The 19,924-nt window shown below is 40.8% G+C and overlaps 1 protein-coding gene across 1 annotated transcript in view; it reads left to right on the forward strand.

Annotated features, from left to right (window-relative positions):
• Nucleotides 1-19,924, forward strand: part of LOC134653679 (disheveled-associated activator of morphogenesis 1) — a 91,552-nt gene that overhangs the window by 66,888 nt on the left and 4,740 nt on the right. The window contains exons 4-11 of the mRNA XM_063509072.1: nt 6,880-7,047; nt 7,347-7,565; nt 8,096-8,236; nt 8,320-8,548; nt 8,886-9,113; nt 12,923-12,999; nt 13,039-13,062; nt 17,992-18,141. Coding sequence (XP_063365142.1) covers nt 6,880-7,047; nt 7,347-7,565; nt 8,096-8,236; nt 8,320-8,548; nt 8,886-9,113; nt 12,923-12,999; nt 13,039-13,062; nt 17,992-18,141 — 1,236 coding nt within the window. The remainder of the gene's footprint in view (nt 1-6,879; nt 7,048-7,346; nt 7,566-8,095; nt 8,237-8,319; nt 8,549-8,885; nt 9,114-12,922; nt 13,000-13,038; nt 13,063-17,991; nt 18,142-19,924) is intronic.

Consider the following 19,924-nt stretch of genomic DNA (forward strand, 5'->3'; position numbering starts at 1 on the left):
AACCGTGGCTTTGCTTTAAAGCTTAGGTAGACGACAAGAGAACTCGTATGCGTCTTACATTATATTGCCGACTACAAAAGTTCAACCAATTCAACCGCCGTAACAAACACCGTAATGTAACGCAACCCATGCGAGTTCTCGCACCGTGCGTTCAAATGAGCCTTAAGGGCGATGGCCTGCATGATCTCGGTAACCGCACCAATCATCATTATAACGTAATAGTCCGGTGATATGCTGGATTCTGGAGATTCTAGGTTACGCAACTACCGTCCGCCAGTGTATTACGCGGTTTTCACACTCCGGTGTGGTAGATAGCGCTATTCACACATACATATATGTTATCTATGTTCCACTCGCATATCGGAGCGGTGTGCGAGTGGAACATAGGATGCGGAGGAATCCAATTCCAAAACCGCCTTATAGTTGGTATGGATCTTGAGGTTAGGTGGTTCTGATACTCCTGAGCAGGAATGAACGAGCTTTGAACAGTTTTTAGGGTTCCGTACCCAAAGGGTAAAACGGGACCCTATTACTAAGACTCCACTGTCCGTCTGTCTGTCACCAGGCTGTATCTCATGAACCGTGATAGCTAGACAGTTGAAATTTTCACAGATGGTGTACCTACCTGTTTCTGTTGCTAGTGAGTAAGGCCACTCTGAACTCATGGTACGGGTAATGAGCGAGTTCCGTGGATTCCGAGCGATTATGATGATTGCTGGCCTAAAATCTTACGTATTTTTCCTGACATAATTGTTTTAAATGCTGGTGTTATGTATACGTAACTATAACGACGAGGTATTTTTAACAACTTGCCTTTTTCCTCTTCCAAATAACTTCCAAATATCGTAATCATTCAAATTTGGTGCTAGAATATTTTGTATTAGCAATATTACTTGCTCTTCCCCAGTGAAAACCTCGAAATTATATACAATACTAGCGACCCGCCCCGGCTTCGCACGGGTTAACAAAAGATACATAAACCTTCCTCTTGAATCACTATCTATTAAAACCGCACCAAAATCCGTTGCTTACTTTTAAAGAACTTAAGCATTATGTATGGGACAGACAGCGGGAAGCGACTTTGTTTTATACGATGTAGTGATGACATACATAGAAAGTTACAGTTATACTGCAATGTTGCCTGTGACGAAGGAAATAACATCGTGACAACGGTGATTTGTCACATGTCGTCCCTATGTCACGGTCCGTGACTAGTGATGGGAAATTGCAGAGAATATTTCCGATCGAGAGAATATTCTCGGAAAGATTACGGTAATATTACCAAAAATGGCAATTTACTTAATAACTTTGTTTTTATATATGGGAATCGAATTTTTCGTAATAACGAAAGATGTACATATTCCAAAGTACTTTATCCTCGCGCCAAGAGCCATTACTTTAAACATGATTAAAACGTAAATTTCCATAAGTTACCGTAAATTACCGTAAGTTCTCTTAAATGGCATAGAAATTTCCTAGGGAATTTATGTTAAGTGTCTGAAACCTTTACAGTTACTGATGAAAATAAAAGATTTACGCATTATTATTACCCACATTACATGTTATTACACTGCACCACATTATGCATTATGCATTTTCGGCCAGGCGGCGTGTATTCCCGATTGAGTTTATTCAATGCTATTACCCAAAGAGGATGTTCTAGCATTGAGAGCGGCAAACCAGACACATATATCGCACGTGAAATAGCAGTGTCTATTTCTTCTTTTTCTGCGTGTTCATTTTCAATATGTAAGGCCACTGACTCAGGCTCTGCTTCAATTCGGTTTGCTGCTTTAAACAATGTTTTTACGTTGTCTGGGGCTTTTTTGCATGTTAATATGTGATTTTTCATCCTTGTAGCATTCACTGAACGGTATTTTAAATCACAAAATTTGCACTCGTGGACATCTTTTCCTAGTTCTTCTTTTTTCGGAAATATTGATGAATAACTGACTTTGGTTTCATGGTGAACCATTCGGTTACAAACTGACTCAAATCACACTATCGCGATTACTAATTTACTATTTGCTAAGATGTTTTTGCCATGGTGGTTAAAAAAGAACTGAAGTAACATTAAGTTTAACCCTTTTGTTTTATCCTTATCTATCCCTAGCGTGGGATTTTTGACTAGGTACCTGCGCATACCTGACGCCCGAGCGCTTGACCCGTGCCATGCATGACTCAAAATATTTAGGTACATAATACTATTATTACTTTTATGAAACTAGACTAGAACAAACACCTTTTTAATTCTCTTATAATTCTATATTATGTAGTAAATACCCAGTTTTATTTTAATTTGCATGGTGAATTGGTCGGTAATTTACGAGAATTTATGGTAATTTATTCGGAATCTTTTATTTAGTTCAGTAATGATATTTTCTTGTTGCGTTATAACTTTAGAAGTCATTTATATAATAATATGTACTTTGACCATCAAAAAACATAAATTTCCATATCTTTCCCATCACGAGAATATTACGGAAATATTCTCGGTAAATTACGTTACCGAAAGTTTCCCATAACGGAAACTTTCCGGTCGCCCATCACTACCGTGACTCACGGTCATCAGTCAAATATGATGGATGCCTCCATTGACCGCGCAGTGAACCTTGGCATTTGTTTGAAGTAAGACATTTCACGCTATTATTGATCATCTATACCTACCCTACCATTCATAACAGACCTTACGGAAAAGTTAGAATTTGGAATTTGTTGCGCGAGAATACGGTAAGCAATTATTAATATAAAATAAATAAATTAAAAATTAAAAAACACGACTGCAGTTTAAAATAAAACGAACTGAAAAGCTAAAAAGAAATGACGCCACATAGCCTATGTTACTCGAGATGATGTAAGGATTCTAATGATATATCATACATTTAAATCGGTTAAGGCATTCAGAAATTATGGTGGAACAAAGAAACTCACATACCCAGCCACATACAACCATGCTGAAAACAATACACTCCTTTTTTGGGGCAGTCGTGTAAAAATAGCAAGATTATTAACAAACATTTTGTAATAGCAATAATAGCAAAAAGAGTTGTTATTAAAAGAAAAGTAGTGCCATTTAGTTTCAAACTCGGGGACACATTTTTTTCTTGAATGGACCTTCTTTTAGTCCTATACAATTGATAATAACGAGGCAATACGAGTATGTAATATAGAATATGATGATAACATTTGATAACATCAGGAATAGTTCGTTATAGTTGGTCGGTTTATGATGTTTCACCCTGTATGTACATCACATTGATCAGCCTCTCTCCGACCAAGGAAATCCGCTCCTCAGTTTTGGCATTCGGCTCTCAGGTCGTTAGTAATGTCCATATTTGAGGCGAAGGCGTTCGTCATGCCGATTTGACGTTGACGGAAAACTTCACCGTACTGCACAAGGGAATATAGACTCTAACGTGTAGAGTTCAAGGTAGGTTATTGAGCTGCTCTAAATCCAGTTAGGAGTTTGTTTCGCCCGTGGTTTCTGACAGCTGCTTCGTGTCTTGTAAACCGTGGCTGTCAGTTGTTTTGGTTGTGGGTGGTGATGAAGCGACAGATCAAGCCAACTCGGCAGCGATTTTGATAGCAAAGACTGTGCAAGTGTTATTTTAAACGTCAAACTTCTATGAGATGATGAAGTTTAAAATACGAGGGGCGTTCAATATATAATGAGAATGAGATGCAAACTCTTTAAATATTAGGAAAGTAAATACTGGCCGGTAAAGCTAATCTACCTAGCTGATTGCCATGAAAAAAAAAAAACTAACTGTTTTTTGTTTTAAAAAAAAAATACGGCGATTTCTTTGCGATGCTGTTGAGTACGTTAGCGAAAATGGAGAAAATTGAACTGCGCGCCGTTATTAAATACTTGTGTTTGAAAAATTTTTCTACGGACCAAGTCAATTTAGATTTACGGGACACTTTAAGGTCTAATGCTCCTCCGTATTCGACAGTTGCACGTTGGTGCGCCGAATTTAGACGTGAAAGAACATCGACCATGGATGACCCCCGCTCCGGACGCCCTACTACAGCAGTAACTGAAGAAATTGTGAAAAAAGTCGAAAACTTAGTTTTGGCGGATCGTCGTGTCACGGTTCGTTTTATTGCTGAAAATGTAAAGATTTCAACGGGGAGCGTGCATAATATTTTACATGAACGCTTGGGTATGAAAAAGGTATCAGCGCGTTGGGTACCCAGAATGCTTACTGACACGCAAAAACAAACTAGAGTCGAGATTTGTCAAGAAGCTTTGGACCTGATACAGCAAGACCGGGAACTTTTTTTGGCGCGATTTATAACAATGGACGAAACATGGCTCCATCATTACGACCCTGAAACGAAACTGCAGTCTATGACATGGAAAAGGCCATCATCTCCAACTCCGAAGAAATTCAAGGTGGGCCCATCTGCCGATAAGGTCATGGGCTCTGTTTTTTGGGATGGTAAAGGGGTCGTAGTGATTGAGTATCTCGAGCATGGAGCCACTATTACGGGCTCTTTATATGCCAAACAAATAGCAACATTGCGCAATGAGATCCGTGAAAAACGGCGAGGTAAACTCTCGAAAATTGTGTTGTTCCATCAGGACAATGCACCGGTACACAAGTCCGCCGTTGCAATGGCTGCAATACGTGATGCTGGGTTCGATATCCTTAAGCATCCTCCGTATTCTCCAGACCTCGCCCCTAGTGATTTCTACCTATTTCCGAGATTGAAGAAATACCTTAGAGGCAAGAAATTTGAAGACGACGACGCGGTAGTCGCTGCAGTACAAGATTTTTTAAGTACTCAAGATAAAACCTTTTTTAGAAATGGAATATGAAGTTTAGAAAAAAGATATACTAAGTGTATTATGCTAAAAGGTGACTATGTCGAAAAATAAAATAACATTTAATAAAAGTTGTATATAACATACTCATTCTCACTTTTTATTGAACGCCCCTCGTAACACTTCACAAAATCGCTGCGGAGTATAAGTTTGGTCTGACTCTATCAATATATTTATGTATGTAACGGCCTGTTTTATATATTTTTACAACATCGTTTTTTTAAATAAGTACCTATTTAAAATCCAGCCTAGAACCTTGTGATGGCCAGTTTAGATGTAGAAGGAATGGTATGGCTCAGTATGGTAGGTGGAAGCGACTAACGTGTCCCCTAATAATGTGATATAATGTTGCCAGCCAAGGATCAACTGAAATCCATATTTGTGGTAAATATTATACATAATTGTATACAAGTGTCATCATCATCATATCAGCCCTTTATCGCCCACTGCTGAGAATAGGTCTCTCTTCCAGTACGCTACTTGTTCCGGTCCTGAGCTAATCTCATCCAGAAGTGACAAGTATACTTAACGCTTTTTTACTCGATCGCTTATTATTTAAAACACATCGTTTCTCTATTTAAAATCCAGCTCAGGGGGGCGATTTTTGAGATTCGACCGCTTGATTTAGTGTATTTCGTTCAGTAATATGTCCACTACTAGCCATGTAAATTCTACTAATAGAAATGAAAACGAATGGTCAATATATACCACTAGATTGATTCCCAATTTGTATCGCTCGAATTTCAAAAATCAGCATTTCGTCGTTTTCCACCGATTTTAGAGTGACGAAATCGAGCGATCGAAATTCAAAAATCGGCCCCCAGTATGTAAACGAAATCATACATTAGAATTTCATGAACTCAATTTATTTGGATGGCCAGTTTTGTATAAGGAATGGTATGGTTAGGCTCGGCTATCTAAAGTGTTCACTAATGATGTGAATGTTAGCCAAGGATGAACTAACGGCCATGTTTGGGAACTGATCAGAAATTTGCCGAAGCGGGTGATTTAGATTTTTATCCGTTATTAAATGTTGTTCATAAATATGTTTTTTATTTTATAAATAAGTGGTAAACGACATCTATCTATAGCTACGTTTTATTTAACGTCTTCTAAATTGGTATGATGATTAACTTGTCAGATCATATATGATATAATTATTAATTAGCATATCATAATATGCTTAGATAGGTAGTATGAATACTTTATGTACTGCGTCATAAATGCAAATTCAACTGCTATTTTTAAGTTTCTTTGTCGAACTGCCCCAATACTTATGGTATTGTTATTAATTATACGCGATTTTTCTCGGTTTGTTCCTCTGTCATTTCTCCTACCTCCCCAGAGGGTCAATTTCCAAAAGTAGACCTTGTCCATACCTACTGACTTCAATCTCAGTTCTCACAAGTTTCCTGTAATTTTTGTTAGAACTTCGCAATTAATCAATTAAATGTCTTCGCCGCTATCTGCTGCTAATTTTCCTGTCACTAGCTTGTTTAAACTTTGCGATTTACAGGCTCTCCAAGAACCGCCAATTTTCTTTCATGTCGGAATTACGAAGGCTTACAAAAGTTTTAAACAACTCAAACGTTCACAAATCCTCGCGAGAGTTATTTAAAGAGATTATAAAACTTAGAACACAAAACTCGTCAGCTTTAAGTACTTCGTCTAAGTTTGAGTCCATCGAGGATTAAAAGTTATTGACATAGTTAGAAACAGCTTTCTTTGTTGTTGCTTTGGAATTTTATGCTTTTATCAAACGGTCGTATTAAGCGCCTGACAAAATTAAATAGCAAAGATGGGTTCAAGTTCAAGAGAACAATTTATGTACGAAATGACACAATGGCGATTTTAAAGAAAGATTATTCATTGATCTAACATTAATCTGTAAACTAAAAAAATACTGTACCTACAATGACTCAGAATGGCATACGAATAAATAAATTGATATCGATCTACGAGTATGTATGCAAAAGATCGGTCATAGACTAGCATGCGTTATGGGTTAAGTCTGTGTACAGTTTCTGACGACATTGTTTCTATCTTAACAGGAAGAGCTGGACCTGACAGCAGTGAACAAAGCGGCCATGATGGAGCTACCAGCCGCGAAGAAATGGCAGATCTACTGCAGCCGACGGCCGCCGCCGGGAGTGGTCATGCCCATGGGAACAGCACCACAAGTCGAAGAGTACATCAAGGCGCTCAACGAGATCGCTGACGTGAGTACAGATGAAACCTTCCTTGTAGGTCTGCCACTTAATTCAGATGATTGATGAGAAGTTATTGTAATCACTGTGTAAGTGCAAACCTACATACTTCATCAACCGTCTATATATTAAAGAAGTGCATTGGGTGCGGACATCGGACAAAGCTGGGATAAACTCTCCTGAGTAGGTATTCAGAGGCTTATGATCTTGATCAACAATGTAAATGTATATTGAAGCTGGTTAAAATGAACGTTGTTAAGTAATTCTTATTGAAACAAACTAATCAAAATGTTATCCTTATAATTTTCCAGGCGTTCGCCTCATCAGAAGGCCCAGTCGCCCCAGAATCCTGCGCATTGCTCGACGGCTTGAAGACAGCACTCCGCACCCGCGCCCACAGCTTCGTACTGCGCTTCGTGAAACAAGGCGGTCTCGGAGCCCTATTAGATGCCCTTCAGCGGGCGCCCCGGGACGATGCCATCAACAGGCATAATCTTATTGCGGGTATCAAGGCCCTTATGAACAATTCGGTAAGAAACTAACACTGCAATGATCTTCAATCGCTCACAGCTTTGTCAAGCTTCGTGTAGCAAGGCGTCTTGGAGCCCTATTGGATGCCCTTCAGCGGGCAACCCGGGACGACGCGATCAACAGGCATAACCTCATTGCCGGGATCAAGGCCCTGATGAACAATTCGGTAAGAAACTAACACTGCTATGATCTTCAATCGCTCACAGCTTTGTCAAGCTTCGTGAAGCAAGGCGTCCTGGAGCCCTATTGGATGCCCTTCAGCGGGAAACCCGAGATGACGCCATCAAAAGGCATAACCTTATTGCAGGGATCAAGGCGCTGATGAACAACTCAGTGAGAACTCAGTAACACTGGTAACATTCCTTGGTGGCATTAAGACAGCGCTTCGCAACCGCCACTGTTTCCGACTGTCGATCGCTTTTCGAGTCCATGTAGATAAATTTCCGAGTCTTTCAAGCTCTCGTAAAATTTAATTGTGTCCTAAAGAGTCATGAGACATTACTGCAATATATTTCCTTTATATTTGCAGACGGGCCGCGCACACGTACTCGCTCACCCGACGAGCATAGATCTGATCGCTCAGTCCCTGGACACTGAGAACGTCAAGACCAAAGTCGCCGCGCTGGAGATCCTCGGCGCCGTCTGCCTCGTGCCCGGCGGCCATAAAAAGGTACATTCGATTATTGATGAAATGTGTAAATATATATAACAGCTCCTTTATCTGTACCTACTTATTATCCTTCCTATATCCAGGTGCTAGAAGCAATGGTCCACTACCAGAAGTACGCAGCGGAGCGCGCTCGCTTCCAGTCCATCATCAACGAACTAGACCGCAGTACGGGCGCCTACCGAGACGACCTCGGACTCAAGACTGCTATTATGTCCTTTGTCAACGCTGTATTGAATTATGGAGCTGGTGAAGACAGCTTGGAGTTCCGACTGCACTTGAGATATGAGTTCTTGATGCTGGGAATACAGCCTGGTAAGTGCCTCCATTAGACACTTTTTTTCTTTATTTTCCTGCTGTTCTGAAGTACGGGGCTCTAAAAGACAAGTTGGATTTCACTTGAGTTAAGTACGAGTTTTTGATTGAGACACGACTTTTATACACTATACTTACGAATATCTAGCCTGAACAATCTTCACGGGATAAAATCGTACCAGGAAATCAGTATTCAAATGGCTGAACCTATAATTATAACATTTATAACTATGATGAGAATTTTGGTAGACTTTGATCTAATTTTGCTGCTAGTTCGCATCTCGTAATACCCATTTGCTTACTTGCTTTAGAATTCACAAACTACTATTTTTCACAGTTATCGAGAAACTCCGCAAATACGAAAATGAAACACTCGACCGGCACATCGACTTCTTCGAAATGATCCGCAACGAGGACGAGAAGGAACTCGCCAGGCGGTTCGACAAACAGCACGTCGATACCAAGAGCGCGGGGACAATGTTCGAGCTGCTGAGAAGGAAACTTAGTCATACTGCTGCTTATCCACATCTGCTGTCTATGCTTGAGCATATGCTGCTGTTGCCGTGTGAGTAATATTCCATTACGTTCTGAGAAGAAATCTCCAGGTCATTCGACAAGCAACACGTCGATACCAAGAGTGCGGGAACAATGTTGGGGTTGTTGAGAAGGAAACTTAGTCATACTGCTGCTTATCCACATCTGCTGTCTATGCTTGAGCATATGCTGCTGTTGCCGTGTGAGTAATATTCCATTACGTTCTGAGAAGAAATCTCCAGGTCATTCGACAAGCAACACGTCGATACGAAGAGTGCGGGGACAATGTTCGAGCTGTTGAGAAGGAAACTTAGTCATACTGCTGCTTATCCACATCTGCTGTCTATGCTGGAACATATGCTGCTGTTGCCATGTGAGTAATATTCCATTACGTTCTGAGAAGAAATCTCCAGGTCATTCGACAAGCAACACGTCGATACGAAGAGTGCGGGGACAATGTTCGAGCTGTTGAGAAGGAAACTTAGTCATACTGCTGCTTATCCACATCTGCTGTCTATGCTGGAACATATGCTGCTGTTGCCGTGTGAGTAACATTCAATTAGTTTCTAAAAAGAACTCGCCAGGCGGTTCGACAAACAGCACGTCGATACGAAGAGCGCTGGGACAATGTTCGAGCTGCTGAGAAAGAAACTAAGTCATACTGCGGCTTATCCTCATCTGCTGTCTATGCTTGAGCATATGCTGCTGTTGCCATGTGAGTTACATTCAATTAGTTTCTAAAAAGAACTCGCCAGGCGGTTCGACAAACAGCACGTCGATACGAAGAGTGCGGGAACAATGTTGGGGTTGTTGAGAAGGAAACTTAGTCATACTGCTGCTTATCCACATCTGCTGTCTATGCTGGAACATATGCTGCTGTTGCCATGTGAGTAATATTCAATTACGTTTTGAGAAGAAATCGCCAGGTCATTCGACAAGCAACACGTCGATACGAAGAGCGCTGGGACAATGTTCGAGTTGCTGAGAAGGAAACTTAGTCATACTGCTGCTTATCCACATCTGCTGTCTATGCTGGAACATATGCTGCTGTTGCCATGTGAGTAATATTCCATTACGTTCTGAGAAGAAATCTCCAGGTCATTCGACAAGCAACACGTCGATACGAAGAGTGCGGGGACAATGTTCGAGCTGTTGAGAAGGAAACTTAGTCATACTGCTGCTTATCCACATCTGCTGTCTATGCTGGAACATATGCTGCTGTTGCCATGTGAGTAATATTCCATTACGTTCTGAGAAGAAATCTCCAGGTCATTCGACAAGCAACACGTCGATACGAAGAGTGCGGGGACAATGTTCGAGCTGTTGAGAAGGAAACTTAGTCATACTGCTGCTTATCCACATCTGCTGTCTATGCTGGAACATATGCTGCTGTTGCCATGTGAGTAATATTCCATTACGTTCTGAGAAGAAATCTCCAGGTCATTCGACAAGCAACACGTCGATACGAAGAGTGCGGGGACAATGTTCGAGCTGTTGAGAAGGAAACTTAGTCATACTGCTGCTTATCCACATCTGCTGTCTATGCTGGAACATATGCTGCTGTTGCCATGTGAGTAATATTCCATTACGTTCTGAGAAGAAATCTCCAGGTCATTCGACAAGCAACACGTCGATACGAAGAGTGCGGGGACAATGTTCGAGCTGTTGAGAAGGAAACTTAGTCATACTGCTGCTTATCCACATCTGCTGTCTATGCTGGAACATATGCTGCTGTTGCCGTGTGAGTAACATTCAATTAGTTTCTAAAAAGAACTCGCCAGGCGGTTCGACAAACAGCACGTCGATACGAAGAGCGCTGGGACAATGTTCGAGCTGCTGAGAAAGAAACTAAGTCATACTGCGGCTTATCCTCATCTGCTGTCTATGCTTGAGCATATGCTGCTGTTGCCATGTGAGTTACATTCAATTAGTTTCTAAAAAGAACTCGCCAGGCGGTTCGACAAACAGCACGTCGATACGAAGAGTGCGGGAACAATGTTGGGGTTGTTGAGAAGGAAACTTAGTCATACTGCTGCTTATCCACATCTGCTGTCTATGCTGGAACATATGCTGCTGTTGCCATGTGAGTAATATTCAATTACGTTTTGAGAAGAAATCGCCAGGTCATTCGACAAGCAACACGTCGATACGAAGAGCGCTGGGACAATGTTCGAGTTGCTGAGAAGGAAACTTAGTCATACTGCTGCTTATCCACATCTGCTGTCTATGCTGGAACATATGCTGCTGTTGCCATGTGAGTAATATTCAATTACGTTTTGAGAAGAAATCGCCAGGTCATTCGACAAGCAACACGTCGATACGAAGAGCGCTGGAACAATGTTCGAGTTGCTCAGAAGAAAACTGAGTCATACTGCGGCTTATCCTCATCTGCTGTCTATGCTTGAGCATATGCTGCTATTGCCGTGTGAGTAATATTCCATTACGTTCTGAGAAGAAATCTCCAGGTCATTCGACAAGCAACACGTCGATACGAAGAGTGCGGGAACAATGTTCGAGTTGCTCAGAAGAAAACTGAGTCATAATGCTGCTTATGAACAATGTTCGAGCTGTTGAGAAGGAAACTTAGTCATACTGCTGCTTATCCACATCTGCTGTCTATGCTGGAACATATGCTGCTGTTGCCGTGTGAGTAATATTCCATTACGTTCTGAGAAGAAATCTCCAGGTCATTCGACAAGCAACACGTCGATACGAAGAGCGCTGGGACAATGTTCGAGCTGCTGAGAAGGAAACTTAGTCATACTGCTGCTTATCCACATCTGCTGTCTATGCTGGAACATATGCTGCTGTTGCCGTGTGAGTAATATTCCATTACGTTCTGAGAAGAAATCTCCAGGTCATTCGACAAACAGCACGTCGATACGAAGAGTGCGGGAACAATGTTGGGGTTGTTGAGAAGGAAACTTAGTCATACTGCTGCTTATCCACATCTGCTGTCTATGCTTGAGCATATGCTGCTGTTGCCGTGTGAGTAACATTCAATTACGTACTGAGAAGAAATCTCCAGGTCATTCGACAAGCAACACGTCGATACGAAGAGTGCGGGAACAATGTTGGGGTTGTTGAGAAGGAAACTTAGTCATACTGCTGCTTATCCACATCTGCTGTCTATGCTTGAGCATATGCTGCTATTGCCATGTGAGTTACATTCAATTAGTTTCTGAAAAGAACTCGCCAGGCGGTTCGACAAACAGCACGTTGATACGAAGAGCGCGGGAACGATGTTCGAGCTGCTGAGAAGGAAACTTAGTCATACTGCTCTTATCCACATCTGCTGTCTATGCTTGAGCATATGCTACTATTGCCGTGTGAGTAATATTCCATTACGTTCTGAGAAGAAATCTCCAGGTCATTCGACAAGCAACACGTCGATACCAAGAGTGCGGGAACAATGTTGGGGTTGTTGAGAAGGAAACTTAGTCATACTGCTGCTTATCCACATCTGCTGTCTATGCTTGAACATATATGCTACTACTTCCGTGTAAGTTACATTCAGTTTTTTAGAGAACATCATGAGAACTAGACGGAAAATCGAGGATAAGGAACTTTCAAGGTTGTTTGATAAGTAATATGTTGAATTTAAGAGCTGCCCTCTACAGTTACACACGCTCCCTATTGTTAGGATTCGTAGTTAGCTATGACCCCACAGTGACTATGTTCCCAACTGGGGCACACAACCATTTTCTCTGCTATTCGAATAAACTGATGAGAATCTGACGCCAGCTGTTGTTATCATTTATTTTGAGGCATTGACTCTTGTATTTTGTAGAAAAATGTAGTTAACAGCCAAATTTTTAACGTGATTCTACCTATTTGCAGTGGAATACAACCCTCACGCACAACACTGGCTTCTCCTCGACCGAGTGATCCAACAAATCGTCCTTCAGCAACCCAACGCTGGCAGCCGCTCAACCAGCTCCCAGGAGACAGACCAGGACGACCGCAGTGATATCAACAAGGTACTGTCTCTGAGATCACATTACTCTTATCTGTGTTTCTTGCTGAACACTCCTGAACATTGTGGAGTGGAACAAATCTTTCGACAACAGCCGAACACTGGCAGCCGCTCCACTAGCTCCCAGGAGACAGACCAGGACGACCGCAGTGATATCAACAAGGTACTGTCTCTGAGATCACATTACTCTGATCTGTGTGTCTGCTTGATACTCCTGAACATTGTGGCGTGGAACAAATCTTTCGACAACAGCCGAACACTGGCAGCCGCTCCACTAGCTCCCAGGAGACAGATCGCGACGACCGCAGTAATATCAACAAGGTACTGTCTCTGAGATCACATTACTCTTATCTGTGTTTCTTGCTGAACACTCCTGAACATTGTGGAGTGGAACAAATCTTTCGACAACAGCCGAACACTGGCAGCCGCTCCACTAGCTCCCAGGAGACAGATCGCGACGACCGCAGTGATATCAACAAGGTACTGTCTCTGAGATCACATTACTCTTATCTGTGTTTCTTGCTGAACACTCCTGAACATTGTGGAGTGGAACAAATCTTTCGACAACAGCCGAACACTGGCAGCCGCTCCACTAGCTCCCAGGAGACAGACCAGGACGACCGCAGTGATATCAACAAGGTACTGTCTCTGAGATCACATTACTCTGATCTGTGTGTCTGCTTGATACTCCTGAACATTGTGGCGTGGAACAAATCTTTCGACAACAGCCGAACACTGGCAGCCGCTCCACTAGCTCCCAGGAGACAGATCGCGACGACCGCAGTAATATCAACAAGGTACTGTCTCTGAGATCACATTACTCTTATCTGTGTTTCTTGCTGAACACTCCTGAACATTGTGGAGTGGAACAAATCTTTCGACAACAGCCGAACACTGGCAGCCGCTCCACTAGTTCCTAGGAGACAGACCGGGACACAGACAAGACATCCTCTAGACTGAGCATAGTAACGCTACCCCCTCTGCCACTTATACGGTAGTTTTACTCCATCCCGTGCCGTGTCTTTGAACGGACCAATCACGGCACGGGATTCACTCACCTCGTCCCCCCGCACCCCAGTATTTTTGGCAGCATCGGTTTCATGATATAATTGCTCTAAACTCAGTCTAGATTCCTAGTCTATGGACCGGGACGACCGCAGTGATATCAACAAGGTACTGTCTCTGTGAGATCACGGCCTGGACAGTAATGGCGTTATTCATAAACGGTAGCAGCCAGTTGATGATCGTCGTTTGTCCCTAGCTGTCGTTATGGCATAGAGAGGGACAAACGATGATCATCAGCTGATTAACTTAGAAGACATGTATGAATAACGCCGTTAGTCCCTAGCACAGTTTCACTAGCTCCTCAACACTATTGAATTGGAGTAACAAACGGTACAACAACCCAACATCGGTAGGAGATGGACCGCGACGACCGCAGTTACTATAATTATATCAACAAGTACCTACTAATATATCTTTAGTGTAATATGTGTAATATTACACCAACCTGGACAGCTCTTGAGCATTTTGAACCACGCATGCATGCACAGGTATTTGTATGTACTCCCATGTTTTGTCTTGTTTAGTGTATGAATATGTGGAGAGAGATGCACTCTGTGACAAATAATTAAATAAATAAATAATAAATAAATAAATACTAGTGGCTCTGTGAGCTGTAGACCTCGCGAGCAGAGCTTAAAACTGAATAAATGTATGGCAAAAATATTTATTAAAATATAGGTATAGTACATGTAATATAAACAAAAAATTAAAAACTACATAAAGCTACAAACAAAAATTAAACGAATACGCTTAACCCGCGCTTGATAAATAAAAAATACAAATTTTTCATTTTTTTCAAAATAAAAAAATAAAATAAAAAACAACAATACGAAATTTAAGTATAAAAAAAAATACAAAAAGTTATGTAGCAGTATACAATTACTGGGGATGGAACCAGGGACCTCCCGATGCAAACAACAAAAGCGAACGTTTGCAAAATACGCCATTATAGTTCTTACTAAAGCTGACGAAATTTAGCTACTCATTCTCAAGTAAAAACTAAATATCTAAATACCGCCAAAACCAGCGATACAAATTTTCTGAATTTTTGGCCATTTAATCTATAAACATCTCAAAAAGAAAAAACTTTTATGATACCGATACGACTATTTCTTTAGGCGGGAGCTATCACGACTCCGCCATTTTGGGTCGACAAGAAAACCGGGTCGACAAAAAAAAATTATTTAGTCATAGAATTCGGTCACAAAATTTCACGAAAATCGGTTAAGAATTGCGACCTGTAGAGGAGAACATCCGGACATACAAAAGCAAAACGCCCGAGTCAAAACGTAGACCTTCGCTACGCTTCGGTCAATTATAGGACATTATTACACAAATTGACTAAGCCCCACGGTAAGCTCAAGAAAGCTTGTGTTGTGGGTACTCAGACAACGATATATATATGTAATATACAAATACTTAAATACATAGAAAACAACCATGACTCAGGAACAAATATCTGTGCTCATCGCACAAATAAATGCCCTTACTGGGATTCGAACCCAGGACCGCGGCTTCACAGGCAGGGTCACTACCCACTAGGCTATAATAGAAATGTACCGGAAGGCGCACTGTGGGTAGACCCCCCACAAGGTGGACTGATGACCTGCGGGCTCAGCACGGTTCCATTTTTATCGACTATCACTATGCCCGTCACTTTCGCACTTACATACTTGTTAGAACGTGACAGGCATGGTGATAAACGATAAAAATGCGACCGTGCTACTAGGGCTGGTAAAGGTCGCGGAAGTCCGCTGGATGCGGGTGGCGCAAGACCGGTCTTTGTGGCACTCTTTGGGGGAGGCCTATGTACAGCAGTGGACGTCCTCTGGCTGATATGATGATGATGATGATGAGAAATGTACCTTATGTCCCATAGCTCTTAGGGATCATCCATTAATTACGTCACACGAATTTCTAGGTTTTATTACCCCTCCCCCCTCCTTGTCACACTTGGTCACATTTTGCAAACCCCTCCCCCTGGTGTGACGTCACATTTTAGGCAATTTTGTTTTCAACGAAAGCGACAATATTAACTCGGCATTATTTTTTTAATAAAAAAATATTTTTGGTATTGGCACCGTGCACGATGGCAGCGCCGCCTAGCGTTCGCAACGTGGTCGGCGCTGTCAAATAGCGAGCGCAACAAAATAAAGATTATTCCTTAAAAATATTTACTATAATGTACTTAACAATGTGCGGAATCTATTCGTATTTAATGTTAAATACACCTGGTTTTTGCTTTAGTGAAAACAGTAAGAGTTATCTGTGTATTTTATATTATTCGGTCAATTTCCTTCGTTGTTGTTTCAATGAAAAAACGCATGTTTCACTATGTTTTGTTTTGATGACTCACTTAGTGATCCTCTTCCTGGGGATACGTACGATGCTTGCAATTATAAAAACTTTGACCTTTTTCACAGGTTTTAATCAACACATTTTATGTTAAAAATGTATGTTCTCCCGCTTAATAGGCACAATGTCTGTTGTGACACTTGTGTGACTTGTGACAGACGACAGATAATACATGCCAAAAGTGTGCTTTTGATGGGCTTTCAATAACTAATATTACAATCACTTAATGTTGGTACACTGTATTAGCCATACTATTTTATCATACAAGAAAAACTCTGTGTTGACATAGACTAGATAAAATGTTTAGCCATTACGTTGTTAAGCCTGGAATAGTACTATATGGTATAAAAGGCTAATCTAGCTCGGCGTTGAAAATATATAAAATTTACTATTACTGTTTCGTCCAGTATTATTGCAGTTTACCACACAATAGCTATCGTGACCCATTTTTATCGTAAGTATGATTATAAAGCTAAAATAACTGAGAAGTATGGGAATTGACAGAAACACGGTTACCAATCTTGTCATTATTGGCCACATCAAGCGCTGCGATCGTTTCGGCTTCCCCAACCACCCGCTTTGCACGGAGCGAATATAAATAATAATAATTTTATAACACAACGAAAGTTACATCCAAAATCTCATTATTTAACTGTACAGCGAATAAAAAAATATAAATTAATTTTCGGTTACTGATGAAGTTAAATTGACATCACAATGTTTGTGACTCCCCCTCCCCCATGTCACAACATGTCACATTTTCTTGACCCTAAACGTGTGTGACGTAATTAATGGATGACCCCTTATGGGCGGCAAATTAAGAACATATTATTTTATTTTATTTGTTAGGAAAACTTACAGCTAGAGTAACAAGTTAGGTAATAAAATAGAAACAGTAAGCCAATTACAAGTTTCCACAGACATATGATGAGTATTATGGGACATGTTTTTTAAGTAAGTTGTATGCAACCCATATTTTTACACTTGGCTGTACAATTTATCTAAATGTATCTAAAGCTGCTAGACACAGTGACAATAAATACAGCCGCTAGAGATCGCATGTTTATTGCAACATATTTCATCTCTTAACAATTTTGCCGAAGAATGTTTTATATCATATCATATCGATCTCCTTTATCTTAATCATAGACTAGAAATCCTCTAGATGGAGTTTAGAGCAATTATTTCATGAAACCGATGCTGCCAAAAATACGGGGGTGCGGGGGGACGAGGTGAGCGAATCCCGTGCCGTGATTGGTCCGTTCAAAGACACGGACCAATCACGGCACGGGATTGACTCGAAGATGGAGTAAAACGACCGTATAAGTGGCAGAGGGGGTAGCGTTACTATGCTCAGTCTAGAGGATTCCTAGTCTATGATCTTTATACACAAAATTATACACAATCACAAACACACCTTGATATCATACTGATCTTTACACACCCTGGCGACATTGAATTTTCTCTATACCATAGCACACTATAGCATACTGTATAGCATTCGTTTCACCAGGTGTACGATCCGGACGTAGCACCTCTCGAGATCAACGTGACCGAGATCGTCCATCTCCTAGCCAAGGAAGAAGAACTAGTGGCCGCGAGAACCAAAGCCGAGAACTTGGAGAAGGAGAATGTAGATCTCGCCACGGAGTTGGCTAAAAAGGTAGGCTGAATACTTATAGGGTCGGGCACAGGGTTAAATCATTTTCATCTGTTTCCGAAAGTTAAAAACAATAAGAAACCTATTGATGTACAGACAACATCAAATAACGGCGTGACGGCTAAAGTGGCCAAATATATCGGAACACATCCTTATTCATATAGTAACAAAGGTGTGTTACGGTATATTTGGCCACACTGAAAAGTTTGTGTAGATATTAGCTTGGTCCCAATCTATATTGTATTTGTATGTATTGTACCTACCTCAAATAGATAGTGAAGGTGGGTTGTCTGGGAGAGATCGCTTCTTAGCGATAAGACCGCCTGTTGTTTATTATAGTGACGGCTAAAGTGGCCAAATATATCGGAACATCCTTATGCCTATAGTAACAAAGGTGTGTTACGGTATATCTGGCCACTTTAGCCGTCACTATCTATTTGAGGTACAATACATACAAATTACAAATACAATATAGATTGGGACCAAGCTATATGTGCACAAACTTTGCAGTGACAGAATGTGGGAGAGTCACCATAAAAGTGAAATTGCTACGGATATACGACGTTTATGAAGACACCACCACACTTTGTCACGTCAAGGTCGATGCAGATTTAGGTTAAAAATAAATTTGAACCAAGTTTGTTAACTGTCGGAAGCAGGAGATACTATATGTGTCTGACCCTAATGTAATTGGTAATGGTAAATTAATTACATTTACATTTAATTACATTCACATAAGAGCCGACTACGCTAAGTTTGCATACCAAGTGCTATTTAATTTGCGCTTCTATTGGGAAATGTATGTAATTACCTGCATTGTCACTTTTAAGTACGTGCAAACTTAGTGTAGTCTGCCTCTATTAATTTGAAATAAAACACATACGGTGATGTGTCATATCCATAGTTAATATGGTTTTAAGATATGTATTATTATATTAATATTTCTAAATAAATACACAATATACACATACGGTGGTGTATCATCCCATCGATACTGTGGTTTAATGATATAATAATTTTTGCCCTAACGCCCTTATATGACAAGGCGAAAATGAACACCACGCTTCTTATAGGCCATAGCTTAATTTTTATCTACACAGTATCTAACTGAGAATACGAATAACTATGTCATTATCAAGCTTGATCAGAGTATTTAATTAAATGTCTACTGGCCCACAAGTTTTCTAATAAGGCTTGGGATAAAGTCGTTCTATTGAGTTTCACTAGACTTATACCGGGGGACTGGGATATGAACCGGGATTACTCGTACAGTCGCCTGCAATAATATGTTACTCTTCGAAGTCGGCAAAAATATGTGACACGCTCTTATGGCTCTACAAATAAGACCGTGTCAGATATTTTTGCGGCCTTCGTAGTGTAACATATTATTGCAGGTGACTGTACCTTTTGTATTGTTGTATTTTCTATTGAGTTTCTTCCTCTACGAAAAAAGAAGTTAAGAATATTAAAAGTAAAAGTCACAAATTAACTGAACTGACTGACTGTTTATTCTGAGGTTGTGAAATAGAAAGGAATTGTATTGTATTCAAGATTAAGATGGAATTACAATGCGTGAAAAAAATTGAGCCGTTCGCCGCATCAAACAATGTTGGTCGTCTAGCAACCCTTTACTTTGATTTGGCCACCGCATTAGGCGAACGAATGTAACATATGTCCAACAGATCTCATCTAATACAAGAGCGTTTTTGATTTTTGACTTATATACAGGGTGCTTCCTGTAACAGGAGCAATAAATTAAACCAAAGGCTGTACTCCTCAAACTGAC

The sequence above is a fragment of the Cydia amplana genome, chromosome 13 (genome assembly GCF_948474715.1).
Source record: "Cydia amplana chromosome 13, ilCydAmpl1.1, whole genome shotgun sequence".
In the NCBI taxonomy this organism is placed as follows: domain Eukaryota; kingdom Metazoa; phylum Arthropoda; class Insecta; order Lepidoptera; family Tortricidae; genus Cydia; species Cydia amplana.